Source organism: Parasteatoda tepidariorum, chromosome 3 (genome assembly GCF_043381705.1).
Source record: "Parasteatoda tepidariorum isolate YZ-2023 chromosome 3, CAS_Ptep_4.0, whole genome shotgun sequence".
NCBI classification, from domain to species: domain Eukaryota; kingdom Metazoa; phylum Arthropoda; class Arachnida; order Araneae; family Theridiidae; genus Parasteatoda; species Parasteatoda tepidariorum.
This window is the reverse complement of record NC_092206.1, coordinates 45,412,740-45,432,547: the sequence shown is the minus strand read 5'-3', so window position 1 is coordinate 45,432,547 and position 19,808 is coordinate 45,412,740. Positions and strand designations below refer to the sequence as shown.

Below are 19,808 nucleotides of genomic sequence, written 5' to 3'. Positions count from 1 at the left end.
CTCTTTCAAAACAATTTAAAAGCTAAACAAGTCAAACTGAAATTTAATTCGTGCTATCTTTTGTGATACATATCACAGAATTATTAAAAAAATGAAAGTTATGGATTTGAAGTATTACTGGAATCCTAAACTTGGCGACATATTTCGATATTTAAGAAGAACATTCTTTCTTGAAAAAGAAACAACTATATGAAGTTATAAGAGCATTGGATTTCATTGGACTGCTAAAACTGAGAAATCTTTAGTACACAGGCTCTTAAAAATTAAATGCGAGGTAAGGAATTTTTACTTTTGTTTCAATGTAGAAGAAAATCGTCTGCAAGAAACATTATTTATTATTCTTTCACGAGTTTCTCTTAATGCGAATAGTGAAATATAAAATTGTTAAAATTTTTTATATCATTTTTATTAATTATTATTACTTGTTAATCGATTAATCAATAATTTTTGCTTCCCTCATTTCACGCTATTTAAGATAAAAGGAAAATAGAACGGTGCAACATCGTCTGACGCGTTGGCGATGTTGATATACGTCCGTTGAATTTTGGCATTTACTTGGCTTTTATTTGGCATTTATTTGGCTTACACGTTTCTGCAAACAGGCTCTATCCATAGGGACACTGGTTTTTTCTTAGCTTGCAACAGAGTATAGTGTCTTTAATCACCATCGTGGTTCCTATGTTTGCTGTAAAACATCTATCCTTTTCTTTTCGTGACAGTTTACATAAATCTTTGCAATATCCACAATACCAATGAAATATTACGAAGAAAATGTAAGAAGAGAATAGAAAATATATTCGTTCAAATTTAAAATGAACTCAGAAAACCACTTTGAAAGCATATATAAATAATATGCAAAATACAGCTTGGCTTGTGCTGCATGAAATTATTATAAAAATAACAATATTAGAAACGTATATTATTTTCACGCCATTGCATCAACCATACTGCAGAGTAAATTGCAAAATATCCTAAAGGGATAGAATTTTACTACTTGGTCATTAAAAGTAAAGCTGTTACATAGACATAAAAATAACATTTTCTTTTTTTGTACTTGGAAAAAACCCAAATCGGTCTTCTAAATTACCATTTTTCAAATTAATTTTGATACTTAAACCTTTTTTTAATAGCTTTTCAAACACAGATTATATAACGCAACTTTATAAGACCAATTTACGAAAATGTGGCTATTAAAAAAATAAAGAAATTTTATAGATGCTAAATTTGGTTTCGTTTAAATATGTTACTCTCTGTATTATTTTCTCAAATGCTTCTTAATTTATTATATTTTGCAGTCAGGAACCCGATTGCTTAGTATTTTGAAAATTTTAAGCCTATTAAATATATAATTTACAGATTATTTATATATTATATGATTAAAAGTTAGTGTTGACTTTTTCTGTATATTTTTAAAAATTTCTTAAAGCGTTTACTATTTTTTTTTGTTGTTGCAATTTTTCTGTCAACACAATTTGTTTTCCTTTAATATTATTGGTTTAGCATATATTGTTTTTATATTCTTTAATTTACATTCATTTTAAGTTAATAATAATTTATTAAATATTTCCAATATATTGTACTTAAATAAAAACGAAATGACAATGATTGATGAATTTTGTCTAAGAACTATAATTTCTTTTCTTTCGAAGCACTATTATTTTGCTATTTTAAGAACTATTATTTTATTTATTATTCATACATAAAATTAATCATAACACTTTCTTAACCAATGTTTTCATAATTATGTGATGCACATTCATCAATAAAAAACTTTTCAGAGTGAAATGACACACAAAAAGTTTTGTGTTTTATCAATACAAGTTATAAAAGTATTAAAATGAAAGCATTATAATAAAAGTATTATGATAAATGAATACCAACAAAGTATTAAAAAGAAATACTGTACCAGAAAAAAAATTACAAGATAATTAGTTTCAGTATCATATTCGAGAAATAATTACAATAAGAATAATAATATTTACAGCAATTATTTTTAATTTTATGGGGAGAAATTTGCTTTATCAAAGACATTTATAAAAGTGATATAGTCATTTAAAACCTTTGGTTATTTAATAAAATTAACTGTCCTGTTATAATATTTAAAAATTGTAAAATGCCTTAAAATATTCCTATACATAATTATTAGAGAAAAACGAAAGTAATGTCGTGTCTGCGCATTTCGATATTTAACTATTATTTATCAGCTCATAGTGAACTTTTTTCAGAGATGCGCTTAAAGACATTTTAAAGTGAGTGGGACGAAAAATATTTTTTCTTTGCAATCTGTTGACTAGTTAAATGCCAGAAGCCTTAAATATATTCATACTGAGAAAAAAGGTAAATTCAAAACTACCAGATTTACCGTGTTTTTGACTCTATAAAATAGGTAAAAGCAGAGTAATTTGTACCGAATTTCTTTGATAATGACTTTTGATAAAATTAATAATAAAATATGATTTTATTACCGTACTGTTTGATAATAAATGTGGTCAAATTTGGTAATTTTATCATGCCTTTTAAAACAAGGCAAAAAAAACGGTTAAATTTACTTTTTGGTTTTTTTTCCGTGTGCTTGGCAATAAAAACAAGAACTTTGAAATTCAAAATTTCCGGTAAACTAAACGAAAGGAAAAATGACAAAATAAATGGCTTAAATAACATATATTTTAGTTTTATTATCAGAATTACATTTTTCTAGAAATGTCAATTAAGGCCAAAAACTGATTCTCTGAGCAGCATTGTATGCTTTTTAAATTTCTCACGAGTTATTCAAATGCATTTAGCGTTCGTAAATGTCGATAGCGGTTTGCTAAGTTAAAATCCGGTAATTTGATTTTTCTAGCTCGTCTCCATCAGGAAAACCATGCCTGAAAAAAATAGTGCATTGGACAGGGAGATGTTCCCTCACCCATCATACAACCCTGATATATGATTAATACATTATGATCACATATGATTAATACATTACTTGGTGTCAAAATATTAAAAAAAAATTACGTTATTTGAAATGCCATGTTTAAATATTTTACTCTAACACAAAGCAATTCTTATTGACCTTGTATTGAAAGTTCAGATACTTAATGGGTAACGGTTATTAAACTTGATTGTGATAACATCCTTGATAAAAAATTAAAACTTGTTAAAAATTTATATGTTTAAATTTTGGTGTAAAAAAAATTACTTTAATTTCCGGGATCACTAATGTATAAAAATAAAGTTGTTTTTGAAAATACTCATTTAGAGCTCAAAATAGAACAGATGATCAAAGCACTTTCGAATTTTAAAGTAAGTTTCAGACTATCCTATATAATTATATTTTAGTGTATAAATCCTAAATTTAAAGAATGTTAGTGGAGTAAATCCGGTTCAAAAATTTTACGAAACAGTTGGAAGAGTTCGTCTTAGTTATAGTTTAAAGTTTAAAACATATTATTCAAAAATACGTCCGCTGTAATTGTGGTAAAAAAAAATAAATAATCTTTTTTTTAAATAAAATAATAATATTGAAAATATGCAAATAGTAACTGAAAATATTTGTTCATGCAACTATCTTTAAAAAAAAATTTGTTAATTATATGCAAAAAATTATTCATTAACATGGCAAATTATTCATTAAAAATATTCATTATTTCTATGAAATTAATTAATGTTTATTAAAATTTGTATAATCTTTCAACCACTATTCATTAAACTATTAAGTCTATGCTTTTAAATTTCATCTATTTTTTACGTTTTGAGCAACGAAATTCTGAATCCATCATATATGTTTATTAGGAAGAATACATTTTTGTAAATGATTTCTTACTTAAAATATAGTCTGCATATATTAATTTAAAAAAAGAAGCATATTATTTAAAATATTTAGTTTGCTAAATAGATAATCTCAAAAAACTAAAGCGGTAAGTATGTTTATAATGTTAGTTTTCTTAAAGGAACTTTAGCTTTAAAAAGTAAGGAAAGTCTATCTACATATAAAAATTACGCAAAACAATAATAAATGCGTTGATAATAAATGTACAGTTCTAAAAAAAATAACTTTCAATTGAATGATCTGATTTTTACTCTCCAAGCAGCACACTTAAAGTAACTGGATTAAAAACTTCATTTGCATCAAAAATATACAAATTGTAAATAATAGTCAGCTTCCTTCAAGCGTTCAAAAACGTTTCAATTTTCTATCATTTTTGTTTCTTCTCATTCAAGTCTGGCAAATCTTGAAAATGGTTGCCTGTTTTTGAGCGCCTGAAGCATGTCGCTTGTATTTCCAATTTGTATATTTTTGAAGCGATTAAGTTTTTAATCCAGTTACTTTAAGTGTGCTGCTTAGAGAGTAAAAATCAAATCATTCATATGAAAGTTATTTGAAATTAGAACTGTACATTTATTATCAACGCATTTATTATTGTTTTATGTAATTTTTATATGTAGTTTGACTTTTCTTATTTTTTAAAGCTAAAGTTCCCTAAAAAACTAGCATTGTAAGCATATTTTTAAAAAAATGTATCCATATTTTTTAAATAACTATTTATATTTACCTATTGCCTAACTGATTAAACTGAATGATGTATTACAATTTTATATTAAGTTGTTAAATAATTTACATTTATCTAATACTCAGTTTACACCAACTGAAACTCATATTTCTGTACTAATGTCATAATTTTTAATGACAAGTCTTCAGTCTTTAAATTTTACAAAACTATGTTAGACAGTTTGATGTATTACCTGCCGATCTTGTTTTATCCAACATCATCAATTAAGTAAAGGGAAGATTTTCTTGACAGAAAAGACTTATAAAAGTATGCATTTTCTATTACTTAAGTAATGAAGTTACAAAATTTAGGATTTGAAAGTTGTGTGACAAGATTTCTCTCAGGTTATAATAAATGCATTCTCTTCACTTATTTGAATGTAGTAAAATAAATATCTAAGTTATATTATAAGATACATTCCATAAATATCAAAATAGAAAATGCAAATTTAATGCATAAAATTATCTAAATTCAAAGTATTAAACATGCAGAAAAGATTTAGGCTAAACTTATGTACTAAGCAGAGTAAAGAAACTTTCAACTGAGAAATTCTTTTTGAAAAAGAGAATTATTTTTGTGAATAGGATTTTTCTGTTCAATCAAACTGAAAAAAAAAATTTAATCTATAAATGCTAACGGAAATGCTACATATGGAAAGATCATTGATTATACTAAATTTAAAATTACTAATTTTAATGATAATGTTAAATCAAGAAATACTAATAATATATTTAGACCTAAAAATGATAATGATAATTTAAAATCTAAACATATCTGAAAAACGAATTTAATTCTACTAAAGCTAATTACAATAATAAATCTGTGGAGCAGTAACCAAATTATAATACTCTAAATTTCAAGTGCCAATGATAATAATTGTATTGATAATGTTTATTAATAAGATATTTATTGATTGTACAGGTATTAATATTTTTCTAATTTTATTAATGTCGCTTTTTTTAAACTAAGACTGAAGGTACTTGAAAAGATCAACATTTTTCTGACTTTGAAATTCGTTTAAATGTCAGTTAAAGAATTAAGTGAGGAAATTTAAAATAGAATGCAATATAATTACTTATTTCAATAATTTATAGTAATATATTTTATTTTATAACTGTCGTTGAACAGTTGGCCTAATTTTTTGGGCTTACGATTACTAATGCTCAACTCCGTAACCTTGTAAGTTTGAACCCAATTCAAAAGATAAAGGAACTCCTGGATCAAGAATTGTATTATATTTCATTTTATTTTTTAACTGCCGTTGAACAGCCAACTCAATTTTTTGGGTTGACGACTATCAATGTTCAACTCCGTAGCCTTGTGATTTTGAACACAATCTAGAAGACAAGGAAACTACTGGATTATGTATTGGGAGAAATTTGCCTTCGTGGAGGACTTTTTCATGGAAGTAACCCACATTTGCGTTACGTGGAGATGAATGCACCGAAAAGCTCTCATGGTTAGTCTGACAACAAGGAGACTCTAATCTGTGATCACCTACCACAGAGGATATTTTAAGTCAGAACTGTGGTCGGTGCAAGCCAGTTGCGGAATTCGTATCAGCCAGCCATCGCTGGGATACGAACCCGGTTAACCTCATTGGTGGACGAATATATATANTATATATTCTTTCTTAACCGTTGTTGAGCAGCTGACCCAATTTTGTGTTTAGGACTACTAATGTTCAACTCCGTAGCCTTGCAATTTTGAACCAATACAGAAGACAAGGAAACTCCAGGATCAGTATCCCCAGAGGTATGATTTGTTATGGGAGCATGGAGGACTTTGTAAATCGACAGACTTAACGGGCATCAGTCTCCATTGAAAATTAATTATTTATTTTTATTAATTATTTATTTACATAATTAGGGGATATCCATACCTGCTCGCTGTTGCTCGCCAACATCCGGATTCACCTACGAACTCCTTTTTCTGATTGCTTTTAAATCTACACTCGCATCGATAACTCATTTCACTTTTTCTCCCCAGATTCTCCATCACTGGTAATCACCGATAATTGTCATGTTCGTGAGTATTTCACAAATACAGTAGTCTTATTTAAGTGGTGAAAAACTGGCTGTAAATCATTAAAACTTCATAATTCCGATAAACTAATGTATTTTGTTTTCTTGTATATTCTGGAAAATCTTAATGTTACATTTCGCTTGCATTACATTCGTTACGTTACATGTTATATTTTTGCTGCTATTTTACCGTTTTGAACTTAAAAAATAAAACTTTATTCATATTTGTGCTTGAAAATTATTTTTAAAACTTATAAACATGTAAATATGTAATATGTAAATATGTAATATGTAATATGTAAATATGCAATATGTAAATATGTAAATATGTAATATGTAATATGTAAATATGTAATATGTAAATATGTAATATGTAATATGTAAATATGTAATATGTGAATATGTAATAAATATGTGATTACAAATTTTTAATCAAATTGAAATTTTAATTTTTTTAAGGTTATTCATGATGCACCTTAGTCTGAATTCATAACCTTATCTTAATCAGCTAGCTTCTTCTTTTTTTCTACTAAATAAAAAAGAATATCGAATAAAAGCTCAACCAAAAATTGTCCTTTACGTGAAAAAAATCTTTACCGCTTCCTTTTCACAATTTCCGACAAACTCTTCTTTATTAAGTCTTCCCGCTCTTTCCCAATCCAAATCAAGGACTGCATTGTGAGCAATCTCTTTGTTTCCCTCCAAAAAGCCGAAGACTCCAGAGTGCGGTAAACTAGGCCAGCCAGACGACGTTCAGGAGCACAAACTAACTGACGCGCATTTTCCGGTTTCTCCCGAAAACGGGAACACATGCGATGACTTTCGCTGTTCTCCTTTTCTTGTTATCGGCATTTTTCGAAGGATTGTCATCGTTCGCTTATTATAGCAGTGATAAAACCTCTGGAGGGGAGGCTAATAAATTACTTTTGATACTAGTGGATGGATGTCGGTGGGATTATCCTGACGAGGATATTGCCGGACTTCCCGGATTCAGGAAATTAGCTGAAAATGGAGTACGAGCTCCGTATGTGACACCTATTTTCCCATCTAATTCTTACCCTAATTGGTACACAATTGTTACTGGTGAGTACGTATCTTTGTTTAAATAATGTATGTTTTTAGAAGTCGTTTTTTTTTAAAAATTAAAGTGAATAGAAGTGTTATGAGTTTATACTAGATTTATACTAGAATTCATTCAAATAATATATTATAAATATAAGTGATGTTATAAAGAAAGAGAAATATATAATTTAATGGGATTTAGTAAAGACAACTATTTTATAATTTAAAATACATTGTTAGAAACGTGTTCAACTAAAATGTCGTTCAAACTTGTTGCTAATTTATTGTTGTGTTGAGTTGAATAATATTATGCTTCTAATTGACCTGTATTACACACTGTAAAAATTCTGGATTAAATTACGGTACAAAGTACCAGCACTTTAAAGTGCATCATCCGTAATATCCATTTTATGACAAATTCCATTTTTACCATAAATTTTACAGTAATACTTATTTAATTAGAATGATTCAGTGATTTTACGGTAATTATTGCAATAATTATGGCACATCGGATTTTTTTTTCTATGAAACGTTCTGATAAAAATGAATTTCTCGATAAAAAGTATTGATATACTTTTTAACCTTATTTAATCCGTTTTTTACAGTGCAAATACTATGGTTTAGCGTGAACAGAAATATGATTCAATTTAACATCTTATTAAAGTAGCAAGAAATATGAAGCACATATTTGCACAATTTATAAATATTTCGGTTGATTATATTAGCTTAGCTATAGATTATATTGGCTTTAAAAAATAAAGACCGCAAAACTTCATAATGATTTATCTATAAACTATTTTAATTTATTTGAATTCATAAAACTGGACATTATAAACTTAATGGTACCCAATATGAAACACTTATTAAAAGTATATAAGTGTAAATGTAAAAGTATTATGACTCAGATTCCTATTATTAAATAATTGAAACAGGTATTTAAGAAAGGCATGTTATAAAATATAACAAATTGCAATTAACATTGATTAGATATTACATTAAGCCTCCTCCGTGACTTTATAATTTTGAACCCAATCCAGAAGACAAGGGAACTCCTAGATCAAGTATTGGGATAAATATGCCTTCGTGGAGGACTTTGTGAAGAAACTAACCCGCCTTTGCGTTACATGGAGAGGAAGACCGGAAGAATCACCCACGGTTAGCCTGAAGGCAAGGGGACTTTAACCCATGATCCATCTACCACTGAGGATATTTCACGTCAGCACTGTGGTCGGTACAAGCCGGATGCGGAATTCGTAGCGACCAGCCATCAATGGGATTCGAACCCAGTTCACCTGATTGGAAGGCGAACGCGCTATGGCCCTTGAGGCATAACGGCTCAATGTTTACCTATTACCGTTGTTAGAAAAATCGCAAGAATCTTTTTGTAAACATTCTAAGAAACTAAGATTTGTTTCACACCGTAACAAAAGACCACTGTGCTACAATCTAAGAGTGGTTAATTGTAATTTCTTATTCAACTAAATAAAGATGTATAAAAAAATTATGTAAATAATTATCATAAAAAGATGGTATTTAATGGTCCAATTGGTTTTAATATTTTGAGAAGTATCTATTATCAGTTACAGAATTTTTGAAGTATTTTATTAAAAACATTTTTAGTAGATTAGATTACTAAAATAATTCCATAACCGATGGAGTAATATATTGGTTAAGAAGTTTCATAAATATATCCATTTAAATCGCGTTTTCTCTAATTTTGTGAAAAAATACTAATAATATCGCATCAACCAATCTCATGTTCTGTAAAAAGTAAAATATGTATGTTAACTTTCATAGTAAAATTTCCGGTTTTTAAAACTACTAAAATTTACTACAAAATCTTCATTAGTCGAAGGACAAATATTTACAGAAAACAGATATATGTGACGCATAAACAGATCAATGACACAGATTGATAATAGAAGGCATTAATACAGAATTTATTTACAGATTTTCTTTCTGTTTTGACGATATATAAGCACAACAAAAGGGAAATTCTGATTTTTTTTTTCCACTGAAAAGAGTACCTCTAGATGCTATATAGTGAGACATTTCACGTTCCCAACAAGCTTCTGTAATTCTACTGTAATTTATTTTATAGAAATAAATATCAGTGTGTCTTGAGAGTTCGTAGGTTACAGCGTCTGCTTCCAATGAGATGACCCAAGTTCAAATGTCAGCGATGTCTGATAGAACCAAATTCTGCTTCTACATCAATATCACTGTTCCTATGCAAAATATCCTCAAGGGTAGATGAATCATGGGTAAAAGTTCCTTTATCGCCAAACTAACCATGGGAGATTTTCGTTGTTTTCCTCACTATGTAGCACCAATGCAGTTTAGTTCAATCAAGACGTTCTCGACGAAGGCTAGTTTTCCCAATGTTTGATCCAGGATTTACCTTGTCTTCTGTATTGTGTCCAAAATTACAAGACTACGGAGTTTAACGTTGGTAGTCGTAAGTGCGAAAATAAAATTTGGTTGGCTGTTCCTTGATGGATATAAGAATTTCAAGAAAAGAAGCAAATCATAGCGATGGGTGACATGCAACATATATAACATTTTCGAACTTAATTTATTTGGCTGTACAAAAAACTTCCTTAAGAGAACTTTGTCTTAAAAGATATTTGTTAAACCTGTACACTATTTTTTCTTGTTGTCAGAAACTGTAGTTTCGGGCCCAACATTACCTGGTGGGATCCCAACTAGCTAACATTTATTCCAGAACTCTCCACATTACCACTCTCAATGAATACACGACTCTCTATCGCCTCGACATCACTTCACTATACCGTCACGTTCGACGATACGCTTTGTCACTGCAAATACAATCAACGTCAGATAATTTCGTGTAAACTGTACAGACTTTTACAGTACGCTACCCTATTGATAAAATCTGTTATGCACGAAAATTTTCCGTATGACTTTGACTTACAAAATATCTATCGACATGTTTTTTTCGTGTAACACATGAAATTTCACTACCACAGATTTTTTGTAATGCTTCAGTCTTTTTGAAGTTTTGCATTGCTTATATATCAGTTTTTTCAAGTACAAGGCAATATTAAAGTCTTATTTGCTCCTGCTTTGTCAAACAATTGGAATAATAGTTTAATTTCATTCAATACTAATTTTATTCAATATACTTCCGGTGACCAGCTTTCCCACCTTTTTAAAGAAGTAGAATTTCTAGTTATTCGAGATTTAAAATCGTACAGTCAAAAATCAAATCAATCTATAGGTATAGTAAAGTCATATTGCTCAAGTTAGAGTCGATTTCATTTTTGTCTCTTAAATGTCTATATGGTGCCCTTGGTATCGAAGTTATTAAAGTGTTTCATACAATGCATGCTAACGCTAAGAAAAAGGAAATATGCTAATAATCATAGTGACTCTTACGAATAAATCTGGTTTTTACAAAACTACATTTATTTAAAACACGGATCACAGAATAGCAAAGCAAAAATTAATTGCTATTCCTGTACCGGGTTAGTATGCAACTTAAAATAAAACGAAATATTTTTTTCTTGATCTTGCTGTACTAATTTTGTATGAATGCTTGTGTTATTTGTATATTTTTAATACTCTATAAGGGATCTTAAAACTGGTTTTTTGGGGGCAAAAAAGAAATAAAAAAGTTAATGAGCAAATGAAACATGATTTTAAAATTTGCAGTGTCAATCTTTTTTTATTTTAATGCAAAGAGTCGATTGCTAAATAAAAAAGGAGCAAACGTGATGTTTTTGAGCTCAAACAAACAACAAAGCCTGTAATCTCTAACTCAATCTTATATATCCTCACAACCAAAAAAGCTTTAGTTAGCTAGCTCAGATGTGGGTTAATAGAAAGGATTTAAGTTTGCTCGGCTTAAAGTTAAGCTTTCTTTGCCTAAAGCTAACTGAAACCTGCTACTGGAAGCAGGGTATAAACGAACTTTAACTGTTATAACTTTAAGTTAAAAGAACACACTAACTTGAAACAGTAAACAATACAATTTAAAGCAAAAAATAAGCTCCAAAAATAATTTAGCTTAATGGCGCTGTTCAGGAACTAAAAAACATCATAATCAAGTAAATGAGCATTTACGTTAAAAAGTTTAAATCAGTCTTTATATAATACTTTATGAAGTTTATTATATTTTTCTTTAAGGAATAATAATATAAAATTTAAGAAGTTTAAATTTTGAGGTTCGTAAAATTGTTTCAGTATTGGAATTTGATAAATTTAAAAGCCTGGAAATTGAAATGCCATTTGGACGAATAAGAATAAGTATGCTTATGTTTTCACATTACCACTGACGGTGAAATGTAATCTTTTTTCAATTTTCGATCATTTATTTCGAACTGTATTTGCTTCTTGCATGTTTTACTTCTGCCAGATAAACAATGAGTTTAGCGAGCTTTAAGGATATTTAATTTTTTCTAGATGTTTCGTCTGCTACTATTTTCTAAATATCTGGTAAAACATGCTGTTTCCATGACAACGTACGTTTTAGTTTATGATAATGCTTTTCATCAATGAAATTTCGTATTTTCAATAGTGTCGTCCACCACGTAAAGCAAAGAGGTGACTGTAAAAAAACCACACCTTGAAAATTTGCAAATTGTGAAAAAAAAACTTGATTCAAATCGGTGCTTTCGTTTTCGAATTGTAAGCGAACATACATCCAGACGGACTTTTACTTTCATATATGTAGAGATTAGTAAGTTTCAGAACATTGATTGCTCTTTATAGTAGCTAAAAATAAATGTAATAAGTATTAAAAAATATTAGAATATATTTTAATAGAACTATAAATCTATTCTAAGCACCACCGTTTAACCACAAATGACTCCAATGTATTATTGATTTTAATTAATATTCCTCTTAGTAAAATAATAAACTTCTACTTAATATCTAGGTATCTACTTAACTTCTACTTAACGCTTGGAAAGATTAACAAAAGATTCGACGTATATTTATTTTATTAAGAATTTCGAAGAGTTAACAAAATATTATCTAATGTTTAACTAATATAAAATCAATATACAAATTACTGCTCAAAGCTTTCAGTAAACTATTCAATAAAAGTTACAATATATTGCTGAATGTTTTCAAGAGTTATTTTTCATTTTCACGGCAAATAGTCAGTGGTCAATTTCGAATTCCATTGGTCATTTTCTGCTGAATAGCCAAACTATTCCTCTTTTCAAATTTCGAAGCAAGAATCGAGGCGAGATCAATTTCTTCGCTTCCCGATACGGAATGAATGGCCATTTTATTTTTGACTCTGTTCGAAGCCCAAAATATTCCAGATAGTAGTAAAAGAATTTTTTTTAACTTATTGTTTCTCGCCAAATGCACTAATACGAATGTTACCTTATATTTAGATTTGTTCCCAGTTGCTTTCCTTTTTTTAAATAGTCTGTATTTTTATAAACCTAATTAATTTTTAGGAAATCTACTTTTGGGAAATAAACAAATTAAAAAGTAAAATAAATTTTATAAATAGGTTTCAAAAATAAACATAAGTATCAAATGAAGTTAATAAAAAGGTTAATAATATAACTTTTTTAAAGCTTAGCCTTTTAGTAAATATTTAGGATAATAAAATTGAAAGCCATAAACCAGGAAGATTTTGCTGTTTGCCTTCTTTTATACTGCTTCACTGATTGATGAGGAACGAAGCAATTTCAAATCATCATGAAAGTTACATATTTGTCTGTAGCTTCGTAATGTTTAAACAAGCTAATTTACTGGTCCTGTGTAACAATCGTGATACTTAAAGAGTATTTCTTGAAAAAATACAATTAATTTTCCTCATAGTTTTGTTTTAAGTCTCAATTAAAACTTAAGAATTGATGTGGTTTCAGTTTTTCCACAAATGAGTATTCAGCATTAATTCCAGCTTGGTTTGGAAGTTTTAAGACAGTGGAAATAATAATAAAATTATAAAATCAATATTCATAAAGTAGCATCTAAAAAAATTAAATTAATTAATTTTTAAAAAAACTGACTTAATTATTATTTATATTTTTATTTACTTTTATTTATAAAAACTAAATATAAGATAAATGGGAAATCAGTTGAAAATTTTCTACAGTTCCTTACAGAAATTTGTTTAAAAGTTTACTTTTACAATATTGTATGCTTGTAATATAATGTAAATTTATAAATGTTATTTTCTTCCTCTAATAATCAGGACTTTGGATTAAAATTATAAAGTGTTTAAACTAAGTTTCCTCCTATGGTTCTTACATGATAAAATAGTCGAAAAGGAGCCAAATTCGCAAGTAAAATTAGGTGAAATTTTTTTTGAGGCGTGGTGGCTTAGGGAATAAAGCATTCGCCTTCCAATGACCCGGATTCGAATTCCTTTAATGGCTGAACGATACGAATTTCACACCTGGCTTGCACCAAACACAGTGTTGACGTGAAATATCCTCAGTGGTATACAGATAATGGGTCAGAATCCTGTTGCCGTAAGGCTAATCGTGGGAGGGTTTCGTGGTTTTTCTCCCCATGTACCGCAAATACGAGTTAGTTCTATCAAAAAGTTCACCACGAAGGAAGATTTCTCCCAGTACCTGAATCGGGAGTGTTTTTGTCTTTTGGATTAGGTACAAAATTACAAGGTTCCGGAGTATAGGCTTCTCATTAGTAGTAAACTCAAAAATTCGGTCAGCTTTTCAATGACGGATATAAAAACTTAACAATATAGTGCTGTATTAGTGGGGGAAAGGGTTCGTTTCTAAAAAAGAGAAATGAATGTTAAGGAAATCATGCTACTGCAACCACATTTCATCTGGCAATATGACTGCTTGTAGATGATTACAAAACATGCACGAAAATACAGAAAACGGATGATATAGATAGATATAGGTGAAACTTACTCAAAATATGTTAAAAGTATCATGAAGCAACCTCACTGATTTTCATGAATTGAGGCAATCTTCTATTATCTTTTGTAATTAAAAGTCTCATAAATGACATTTGCTGATGTTATTGACGTTTAATGCTGTACACAATTCCCTTTCTTAACCATGTATGCATTTTCAGTCATCAATGATATATTATTTCCACTCCGTAACTTCTTAATCCCGCAGTGGACTGCAGTAGTAAAGACACGGTTCCTAGTAGAACACCGAAGTCAGGCATCACTGGCTGCGGTCAGTTAGCAGATGGGTGACCACTTTGAGGGAGCACGGTATCGGTCCTGATTAAACTATTCTACCGAAAAATGCTCGACTTCACGCTCAGGTTGCTGAGCTACCAAAGCAGGGGAGTCATCCCCACTGCAGAGGATTAAAATTGCTATATCTTGTCTTCGGATCATCCTCAAAAATGTTTCCTAGACTATCACCAATAGCTAGGGCTGCAGGTTTGTCGCGGCGCGAATTTCCGCGAAATTGTCATCTTTTGTCCTAAAATCCGTGAATTTCTCAATATGTCTCGACTTGCGCGAAAATTGCTTAAAATGTGATTTTTTTAATTTATTGTTTTTATTAAACAGAATTTTTTATTTTCCTGAACCTTAAATTGAACATGTAAAATTGATTAGATATTTAGGGGAGTGAATCAATAGCAAAATGACATGAAAATAGTTCAGAGATAATCACAATCTTGTCAACTAAGGTGGTCTTTCTACACCTAAGGAGGGTAATTACCTTCCTGAAGTCAGTAAGAGTACAAAAGAAATTGAAATCACAAAAGAAGGAAAATGTTATAAATCAAATCTTAGACAGAAAAATTGGTATACATGCTATTGCACATGCTATTGCACTGGGCAATGAAATTTCTACTGCCTTTCTACATATCCAGTTAATTTTTCCTAGACGACTTCTTGTGATTTCTTAAATATGGATCAGTTTCTAGATGAAGGGGAGGGGGGACTAGTAGTTAGTAGGGACTTGTATCTAGCAGTTTGAATGTAGAATGCTTGAGTTTTCACAGCAATTACTTCTTACAAAGCAACGGTCAAGGAATTGCGCGTTGGTGAAGGAAAATTGATTGAGTTTTGGAAATCAAAGACCGAAAGCTCCTAAATTGGCAAAAGTGGCAATTCGAAGTTTGTCGGTGCCTAAAAACAACTTCGACGCAGAAAGATCGTTTTCTAAGTATAAAAATGTATTAAGTGATGAAAGACGAAGGATAAATGAGAATAATCTGACAATGTACAATACTTTGTTCCAAAATTCTGTTCATTTAAATGAAAATATTAATATTGCTTGAAATTCAAAGAAATACTTTTGTTGTGTATTTTTAAGCTTTTTTTTATTATTCGCGCAATTTCTGTCTTTTGCATCATTTATATAAAAAAAAAATTATGTTTAGAATTTGTGTAATTTTCAAAATTTCCCGCGATTTTTCCGCGAATTTGGGGTCTTTTTTCCCGCGACAAACTTGCAGCACTACCAATAGCCCATTGTGCAGCTCTAGTGGGACGTAAATAAAGTACCTGTAAATTCTTAAACTTATTTTTGTAACGAAAATTTCGTTTTCTTATTTCTCTTAGGCTCAGTTTCAGCACTGTAAAAAATTCCAGATGAAATTATGGTAAAAAGTACCGGCACTCAGGGTGCCGGTAATTTATCGTTAAGTCTATTTTTGAATGAGCATGTTACGGAAGTAAAAATCAAATCTGCCGTAATTTTTACAGTAATAATCACCGTAAAACCACTAATTCACACTAATTAAATAATTATTACTATAGTAATTGCGGCATAATATCTTACGTTAAAAATGAATTTTTCGGTAAACTGGGATTTACAGATTACTGTAAAATAGGTACAGTACGTAAAGTTCTGGTACTTTATACCGTAATTTGATTCGGAATATTTTATAATTTGGCATTTTGTTGTTGTCAGTTATATGATGGTACAAGGGTCTTAGAGTGTTCTCAGTTTAATTACCTGACACACTGCATATTTTAATAACTTTTGTTTGAAACATTTACGCTACATTTTCCAATTTTGTGTCAATACAACTACTCTTATTTGATTCGCAAATATAAAAAAAAATACTTAGGTCATTTGGAAAAACTTTTTCTTTTCACTAAAAACTCTAACAGTTACTTTAGAAAAGCTTACAAACCACATTTAGTATTATTCTAGAGCCTAGTTCAATTGAAAGACTTTCATTTAGTTCATTTAATCTATTGCTTTTCAGTTACTGACATCAATTTAAAATGAAAGATTGCATTTTGTAACACTAATGAGTTGCGATAATTAAGGTGATTAATGGTTTTTCGTTACACTTTGCGTGTTCTTTTTGTTAAAAATTTCATTCTCCTATTAATTGCTGTTTTACACAAGTTGTTACCAATCAAGTACTATATGGAACTTTAAAATAACTGTTTAAATTTTATTCAATATAGAAAATATATCAGAAATTTATTATTGTTACTCCTCTCTTGAATTCTTCGAAGGTTTTGTTTGTTTTTTGCTTTCCGTAAATATTTTAAGAGAATCTCTAATTACAACATAAACTATATGGCTTATTTAGCATTTTTAATTTTCTGTATATAAAAATAGGTTCATGTAATGTATTCTTACCTTTATTGGTCTTACCTGTTAAGACTTGAATTTAGATATTAAATTATTTGTAATTTTTGAAATAAGCAAACTTAATGATTAGCTTGAAATGGAAACGATATATATAATAGACAAATACAACAAGGAGCATGTTTGAGATGGCATGTTTTCTGTATTAACTTTTTCTTTAGGCAAAATTTCTTAATGATGTAAAGTGGTAATTTGCAGCTTTTGTCATTATACAGGGAGAGAAACAAATAATAGATTTGAAAACTTTTAATTTAACAAACACCAAACGAGAATTTGAAAAACTGAAATAACAAGATTTTAAACTATTCAGTTTCTCCAAACTTTTATTGAAATTAATAACCTTTAGGTAAGAAAATATAGTACATTTTTAATACTTCGTTGCACATCCTTTTGCTTTGACGACTGCTGCATTATATCTGGGCATGGGATTAACGAGGCCTTCTAGAGTGAATTTTTGCCATGTATATCCTTTCGCTTTGATGACTACGGCACACTGTCTGGGCATGGAATTAACAAGGCCTTAGAGGGGATTTTCGAAATGCATGTCCTATTGCTTTGATACTGCGGCACACTATCTGGGTATGAAATTAACGTGGCCTTCTAGAGTGGATTTTTGCCACGCATATCCTTTTTCTTTGATGACTATGGCGCAACTATCTGGGCATGGAATTAACGTGGCCTTCTAGAGTGGATTTTTGCCATGCATATGCTTTTGCTTTGATGACTGCGGCACACTGTCTGGGTATGGAGTTAACGTGGCCTTCTAGAGTAGATTTTTGCCCCGCATATCCTTTTGCTTTGATGACAGTGGCGCAACTATTTGGGCATGGAATTAACGTGGCCTTCTAGAGTGGATTTTTGCCATGCATATGCTTTAGCTTTGATGACTGCGGCACACTATCTGGGTATGGAATTAACGTGGCCTTCTAGAGTGGATTTTTGCCACGCATATCCTTTTGCTTTGATGACTGCGGTACACTATCTGGGCAATTAACAAGGTAATCTAGAGTGGATTTTCGGTCCATTTTTCGCCAAGATTCTGAATGAGTTCTTCATTTGAAAAACGCTTCCGTACCCCGAATTTTCGTTTGATGAATTTCCAAAAGTGTTTTATTGGATTCAGGTTAGGTGATTGACAAGGTCAGTTCAAAACTTTAACCTTCTTAGCTCTACACAATTTTTGATGTGTACTTATCTTCCTTATCTGGCTGAAATATCCATCCACGAATCATCTTTTTACTAGCATTAGGTAGCACGTGAACCTCTAAAATGTTTTAATAAGCATGTTGATTCATAGTCCTATCAATGTGTACAAGCAGGGATAAATCATTATGATGGTAAGCTCCACGGACAATTACAGATCTGTTTCCGTGTTTCACTGCTGGGCGTTGATACCTGGGATCCATTCTAGTTTCTTTTGGAAAACGAATAAAACGTCGATTGATACTTTCGAACAAATTGAATTTGAATTCATCACTCAAAAAAACTTTCCTCCTATCTTTAGTTGCTCATAGTTCGTGCTCCTTTGTAAATTTAAATCGAATCATCCCATTTTTTATCTAGATGAAAGGAACATTGTTACAAAAACCTGTTCACAAAACCCAGCAGTGTTTGTGGTCTGCTTAATCACTGTGAATCCATGTTCAGTGGCTATCTGCTTGCATATTTGAGTAGAACTTCGTTTGGATCAGCAAACGAATTTCCACGGATTAAAGCGTCTTCACGTTGAGTCGACCTTCTTGGGGGATCTTTGAAGATCGTGCATACTGTTTCCGTCCTTACACTTCTTGACTATGTGGCCAAAAAGTAAAAAAAAAATAAATAAAAACGGGAATTCTAAAACCCTTTTTATAAAAGGCATGTAGGAAAGAAAAGTAGGAAATCATTATTTAAAAGGCAGGAAGTGTATTCAAACCTACATATTCTGCGTGTAATTTCGCTGCTTTTACCACTGAACTATAGGAACTCTTTTGTGTGCGTTAACATCATTACATCATAATTATTACATCATAATAAATTAGAACAGAAAAACCTAAAGTTTTTTTCAAACACGATATATAATTTTATGTAAGTAACTAATAAACGTTTTATTATTTGGTGAAGTTGAATGCCTTGGTTTTACTACAGGAATCTGAAAGTTTTCAGTTTCGTGGTTTTTCCCTCTTTTTATGTTTACTAAGGTGTTTTATTTTGGTCATCATGGCTTCCAATTCCAAAGAAGGCTTCCATTTCCAAAAGTTGTTGATGCTGTTAGGATCGATGGAAAGTCTTACAAAGCTTCCAGAATATAAATAAATAAAAATCAACTTAACAAAATGAAATTATCTAACAATTAAAATTAGATGTTATGATACGCAATGTGCAACACCCTAAATAAGTTCTATTACTTTTGATTTAATAATCGGATTTTTACGTTCTAAGACGAAATCTTAATAATTTGAGTACCAAATCTGAAATATTATAATTAATTAGAGCATGCCATATTCTAAGTGAAGAAATAAAACACAAATATTTACTTTTTCTGAATAAACATATCTTTTTATCGATTGTTTTGGATTCCTGACTTTTAAAATATGGGGGTCAGCTACAATTTCGAAAAATAATCTCAATAGCTTGAAGAAGTGAAGAGAAGTGATGGCTCAGGGATG

General features: G+C 30.0%; 1 protein-coding gene across 1 annotated transcript in view; it reads left to right on the top strand.

Moving 5' to 3' along the window:
* The first annotated feature begins 7,276 nt into the window (after nucleotides 1-7,276).
* LOC107439541 (glycerophosphocholine cholinephosphodiesterase ENPP6-like) overlaps nucleotides 7,277-19,808 on the top strand; it is a 36,745-nt gene continuing 24,213 nt past the window's right edge. The window contains exon 1 of the mRNA XM_016052170.3: nucleotides 7,277-7,639. Coding sequence (XP_015907656.2) covers nucleotides 7,372-7,639 — 268 coding nt within the window. The 5' untranslated portion in view covers nucleotides 7,277-7,371. The remainder of the gene's footprint in view (nucleotides 7,640-19,808) is intronic.